General features: G+C 47.1%; 1 protein-coding gene across 1 annotated transcript; it reads right to left on the reverse strand.

Moving 5' to 3' along the window:
* Positions 1–422: 422 nt before the first annotated feature.
* AVPR1B (arginine vasopressin receptor 1B) lies at positions 423–2,192 on the reverse strand. Its single transcript, XM_023941995.2, has 2 exons — positions 1,238–2,192; positions 423–712 (listed from the first exon to the last, which is right to left on the reverse strand). The coding sequence occupies exons 1-2, from the start codon at positions 2,190–2,192 to the stop codon at positions 423–425; spliced, it is 1,245 nt and encodes a 414-aa protein (XP_023797763.2).
* Positions 2,193–6,689: the final 4,497 nt, after the last annotated feature.

Raw genomic sequence — 6,689 nt, forward strand, 5'->3', positions numbered from 1 at the left:
GTCACACCTGGCCCTGGCAGTGTCACACCTGGCCGTGGCAGTGTCACAGCTGCCCCTGTCACACCCGCCAGTGTCACACCTGGCAGTGTCACACCTGGCTGTGGCAGTGTCACACCCGCCAGTGTCACACCCAGCAATGTCACACCCGACAGTGTCACACCTGGCAGTGTCACACCTGGCCATGGCAGTGTCACACCTGGCAGTGTCACACCTGGCAGTGTCACACCTGGCCATGGCAGTGTCACACCTGGCCGTGGCAGTGTCACACCTGGCAGTGTCACACCTGGCAGTGTCACACCTGGCCGTGGCAGTGTCACACCTGGCAGTGTCACACCTGGCTGTGGCAGTGTCACACCTGGCAGTGTCACACCTGGCCGTGGCAGTGGCACACCCAGCAATGTCACACCCGCCGCTGTCACACCCTAGAGCGTGCCGGACTCTGTCACAGCCTCGTGGCAGGGCGGGTACAGCTCCCTGGCGCTGTCCCCGTGCAGTGTCACCCCGGCCTGCTGGCTGTGGCTCAGGATCGTGGTTTTCCGGCTGCACAGGCTCCCGCTGGAGTTGGGTCTGCGCAGCCCAGCCCGGGGCCGGCCCCAGCAGCGCCCGGCGCCCTGCAGGAGGTGCCCGCTGAAGAACAGGTAGATCCAGGGGTTGCAGCAGCTGCTGAGGCTGGCCAGCAGCATGGTGATGCTGAAAGCCACGTTGGTGGACTCTGGCAAGGCAAGAGGGAGAGGTGAAACATCCCCAGGGGCTGGGCAGGACCTGGGGGCTCTCCTGGCTCCCATTCCCGTTGGTTCACTTCAGGCTCTGCAGTGTGAATGTGCTGCAGCACATCTTCTGGGCTTTCCTTCAGCCTCTTTGCTGCCCAAAGCATCTCCCAGGGGACTTTCAATCTTCTACTGTTAGGAAAACTACTGAAGATTTACAGGGAAAAAAATTCAACATATGAACTCAGAAATCCATTTCTGAAACCTCTGAAAATTCCCGGAGGAGAGAAAAGACACGTGGCAAAGCTGTCTTTGCACACCCCTGTGGATGACGGCCAGAAATCATCACTCCTCGGTGTTTTTTCTGCTGAAAGGAACAAATTTACTCTGCAAATTGTGTTTCCTAAGCATTACTGGGGAGGAAATCTGTAGCGTCCCCATGATATTTTTATATTTAAATGACAATCCGTTACTCGTTACAAACCCAACCTCACTCCTGGGGTCCCCAGGGCTCTTCACCCAGCACTCACCATCATCCGGAGCATCCTCATCCCACACCGACCACATCTGCACGCTGAAGAAGGGCGCCCAGCAGGTGACATAGGCGGCCACGATGACGAAGGTCATCTTCACCGTGCGGATCTTGGCGCGGGAGATGGTGCGCACGCTGCTCACCCGCGACGGCTGCCCACCCTTCCCCGCCGTGCCGGGGGCAGCTGGGGCGCCCACCGAGGCTCCCCCCGGGGCTGGGGCGCCGCTCTGGGTCTTACCCTTGAGGTTCTTGCAGATCTCGTGGCAGATGAGGCTGTAGCAGACGCTGAGGACGCCCACGGGCAGCACGAAGATGCACAGCGTGGTCCAGGTGATGTAGGCGCGCGCCGCCCACGGGTACCCGAAATCCGCCCAGCAGTCCAGCACCCCCGAGCCCGGGCGCACCTCCCGCAGCGAGAAGATGAACACCTGGGGCAGGCTGAGCAGGCAGCTGAGCAGCCAGGTGACCCCGATCATGGCGTAGGCCTGGCGGCTGGGCTGCTGCAGCGACTGCAGCGGGTGGCACACGGCCAGGTAGCGGTCCAGGGTCATCACCATCAGCATGTAGGTGGAGGCGAACATGCTGAGCACCTGCAGGTACTTGACGGCCCTGCAGAGCGCGTCGGGCCCCAGGAAGCGGTAGGTGACCTTCCAGAGGAGCTGGGGCAGCACCTGGAACAGGGCCACACCCAGGTCGCTCAGCCCCAGGTGCAGGATGAAGAGGTGCATGCGGCTCATCTTCCTCCTCAGCCGGTACATGGCCAGCAGCACGCCCAGGTTGCCCACGGTGGCCACGGCCAGGATGGTGCCCAGCACGCCCACCTCGGCCTTGGCCAGCTCCTCGTCCCGGGTGTGCAGCACCGTCAGGTTGGGATCCCCTGCCAGCCTCAGCAGCCCCTGGCCGTGCCCAGGTGGGCGCTGGTGGGAGCTGTTCCAACCCCAGCCCAGCTCCATCCCTCTGCGGGCACACAGAGCTCCTGATGTCCTGTTGTCCCCTTCCCTGTGTCCCTGAGCTCCAGCCCCTCTGCCCTGCCTGGTTGTCACCTGTCACACCAGCCCTGCGTTTGGCAGCTGCAATTCCCCCTCTGCCTGGCCTGAAAATGTTCCTGTGGAGCAGAGAGGTGCAGGAGCCCCTGGCTCACCCCTTGATACCTCTCTCGTCTGCACTGAACATCCTCAAATCCCCGTTTCTCCCTGCACTGCTCGCCTTCTGCATCCTCTGCTCAGGTAAATCCGAGGGGAGAAAGAAATTCTCCTTGAAAGCAGCAGAAAACGCTACAGAGGGTGCATCCCTTCGGCGTTTTCATCCCAAGGAGAGCATCCAGGTGAGCGTGTCCCAGCCCCGTCTCTCGGTGTCCTTGGGGCTGGGTTTTATAGCCCAGCAGATCCCTCCCCAAGCTGGGATTTATATCCTGGCAGGTCCCTCCCCGGGCTGGGTTTGTACCCTGACAGATCCCTCCCCAAGCTGGGTTTTATAGCCCGTCAGGTCCCTGTCCAGGCTGGGTTTTGGATCCTGGCAGATCCCTCCCCGGGCTGGGTTTTATGGCCCGTCAGGTCCCTCTCCAAATGGGGTTTTGGATCCCTGCAGGTCCCTCCCCAGGCTGGGTTTCAAACCCCAGCAAATCCCTCTCTAAATTGGGTTTTACACCCCGGCAGGTCCCTCCCCAGGCTGGGTTTTGGATCCTTGCAGGTCCCTCCCCAGGCTGGGTTTTAAACTCCAGCAGATCCCTCTACAAATTGGGTTTTGGATCCCTACAGGTCCCTCTCCCAAACTGGGTTTTACATCCCCGGCAGGTCCCCCCTCTCCAGGTTTGGTTTTACACCCCTTAGGCTGGGTTTTGGACCCCGGCAGCTCCCTCTCCAAATTGGGTTTTACACCCTGTCAGGTCCCTCCCCAGGCTGGGATTTACATCCCATCAGATCCCTCTCCCAATTGGGTTTTGGATCCCTGCAGGTCTCTCCCCAGGCTGGGATTTACATCCCATCAGATCCCTCTCCAAACTGGGTTTTACATCCTGGCAGGTCCCTCCCCAAATTGGGTTTTACACCCCAGCAGGTCCCTCTCCCAATTGGGTTTTGGATCCCTGCGGGTCCCTCTCCAAGCTGGGTTTTACACCCTGGCAGGTCCCTCCCCAGTTGGGTTTTGGATCCCTGCGGGTCCCTCCCCGTTGTCCCCGCTCCGCTGCCCAGCGCTGCCCCAGCCGGGTGAGCACCGATCCCCTCCGAGCTCCCCCCGAGCTGTCCCCGCTGCTTTTGGGCAGGGGGATTTTACCAGATGGGATTCCCAAAGGATGGGAACCCTCCTGCGCTCGTCCCCTGTGTCCCCTGCGCTGCCGGGGACAATCTGCCCTGGCTCTGCAGCATCCCTGCCCTGGGCTGCTCCTGCTGGGCTCTGTCTGTCCCCGGAGCCTGGGGATGCTCCAGCAGCAGCAGCCGGACCCCCCCGGCCGGGGCAGCTGAGCCTCAGCCCCGCAGCGAAATGTCTGCAAACAACAGAAAACATCATTTATTGTCACCGGCATAAATAATAAATATAATATAAATAAAAATAAATATAGATATATTTATATAATATATATAAATATATAAATATAAATATAAATATAAATATAAATATAAATATAAATATAAATATAAATATAAATATAAATATAAATAAATATAAATATAAAAATAAAAATATAAATATAAATATATATAAATATATAAATATATAAATGTAAATATAAATATAAATATAAATATAAATATATATAAATATATATAAATATATATAAATATAAATATAAATATAAATATAAATATATAAATATATAAATATAAATATAAATATAAATATAAATATAAATATAAATATAAATATAAATATAAATATAAATATAAATATAAATATAAATATAAATATAAATATAAATATAAATAAACAGCCCGGGGCTGCCTCCTTTGATCCGCTGTGCCTTCCCCTCTCTGCGGGGAGGGATGGGGATGGGCCCTGGGAAGCGACAGAAGCCTCAGTTCTGTTGTTTTCCTCCAGCTGGAACAAAACCACCCCAAAAATGGGCAGTGAGGTCCTGCCCGGCCACAGATCGCCAGCATTCACCCCGTTATCTTCACCAAAACCTGGGGAAAATCCATGGGAAAGGGGAGAAGGGAGCTGGAGATGTCCCAGATTCTGTGCAAGGAGCTGGGAGCTGAGGGGCTGCACAGGGGGATGGAGGGCACAGCAAAAGCTGGGAAAAAGTTGGATTATTATTTATTTTTTATTTATTTTTTATTTATTTTATTTTATTTTAATATTTATTTTAATATTTATTTTCAATATAAAAATAATTTATATAAATATAAATTCTAAAATTGTATTATATTAAAATTATATTATATTGCAAAATTATATTATATTACAAATTATAAATCAGATAAATATAAAAATATTTTTATTTTGTATCTATTTTTGTTTATTTTTATATTAATTTCTATATTTATATATTTATGCATATTCTTATCAATTCTATTATTAATTTATTGAATTAATTTATTTTATTTATTTTAAATTTTATTTATTTTATTTAATTTTTATTTTATTTAATTTTTATTTTATTTATTTTATTTAATTTTTATTTTATTTATTTTATTTAATTTTTAAAATTTATTTTATTTAATTTTTATTTTATTTTTTGATTTTAAGTTTTTATTTTATTTATTGATGTTAATTTTTTATTTCATTTATTGATTTTAATTTTATTTATTTATTTATTTATTTTTTTCTTTTTCATTTTATTTATTCATTTTTTATTTTATTTATTCCAGTGGAGAAATGGGAATTTAATATTTTTTTTCCAGCGGAGAAAATCCAGGTGAGTCTGGAGCTGAGAGACTTTTGGATCTCACCTTCCTGAGAGTTTGGGCACTTCCTCATCTTCCCTTCCCAACTTTTTTTTGGGGTCTAGATCATCTTTTCTCACAGGTCTGTGACTGCAAAGCATTTTCACTGGGTGAAAAAAAACCCCCCTGGGTTTGTGTCCACACAATTCCACTTCTCTTTGGCAACACCCAGGCTTTGTTTTCCTCACTGGCAGCTAAATTATGGCAAAAAGAAATTAAATTCATCAATTTCCTGCCTTTTTTTTTTTCTTTTTCTGCGAGGAAAAGATGCCAGCAATGATCCAAAATTCACCTGCTGTGTGCTGGACACAGCTCTGCTTCTCTGGCTGCTGACATTCCACAGAAATTCCCTGTAAAAAAAAAACAAACCAAACTATTATTTGCTGAATAAATTTGCAGATCACCTCTAATAACCCAAAATGAGCTCAGTTTGTGACTAATTGAAAGACATTCAATATAAAGTATCCATCAGAGAGCGCCTGCTGGAGGTGCTGTGCAAGGTTTTGGTGGATAATTTCATTTTCTGTGCAGGGTTTTGGTGGATAATTTCATTTTCTGTGCAGGGTTTTGGTGGATAATTTCATTTTCTGTGCAAGGTTTTGGTGGATAATTTCATTTTCTGTGTTTGTGATCAGCTGTGCAAGGTTTTGGTGGATAATTTCATTTTCTGTGCAGGGTTTTTGTGGATAATTTCATTTTCTGTGTTTGTGATCAGCTGTGCAAGGTTTTGGTGGATAATTTCATTTTCTGTGCAAGGTTTTGGTGGATAATTTCATTTTCTGTGCAGGGTTTTGGTGGATAATTTCATTTTCTGTGCAGGGTTTTTGTGGATAATTTCATTTTCTGTGGAAGGTTTTGGTGGATAATTTCATTTTCTGTGCAGGGTTTTTGTGGATAATTTCATTTTCTGTGGAAGGTTTTTGTGGATAATTTCATTTTCTGTGCAGGGTTTTTGTGGATAATTTCATTTTCTGTGTTTGTGATCAGCTGTGCAGGGTTTTGGTGGATAATTTCATTTTCTGTGCAGGGTTTTTGTGGATAATTTCATTTTCTGTGCAGGGTTTTGGTGGATAATTTCATTTTCTGTGTTTGTGATCAGCTGTGCAGGGTTTTGGTGGATAATTTCATTTTCTGTGCAGGGTTTTTGTGGATAATTTCATTTTCTGTGTTTGTGATCAGCTGCCTGATTTTCAGGAAGATCAATAGAGTGCAGTACAAAAAGGAAAAAACAACTTATAAAGGGATGAAGGCAGAGATGGAAGGGCAGAATCTGCAGAGAGAAACAAACACTGAGAGGGTTTTGAGGGCAAAGTTGGTTTATTTTTTTCTGGCAGCATTTTGGGAGCAATTCCCTCACAGTCAGAGCTTTTACTTCAGATTTACCCGAGTTTAGTTACAATAAGAATTCTTTTCCAAGGGAAAATTGAGTTAATCCACACCCCTTGCAACCTGAAAATTCAATTTTCTTTAGGGGGAGAGATGCCACCACAGGAAATAAATTTATTATTATTTTTTTTTGGGCAGATGGAATAAAAAACAAACTCATTTTAATTTGCTGAAGATTTTGGG

The sequence above is a fragment of the Cyanistes caeruleus genome, chromosome 24 (genome assembly GCF_971803275.1).
Source record: "Cyanistes caeruleus chromosome 24, bCyaCae1.hap1.1, whole genome shotgun sequence".
In the NCBI taxonomy this organism is placed as follows: domain Eukaryota; kingdom Metazoa; phylum Chordata; class Aves; order Passeriformes; family Paridae; genus Cyanistes; species Cyanistes caeruleus.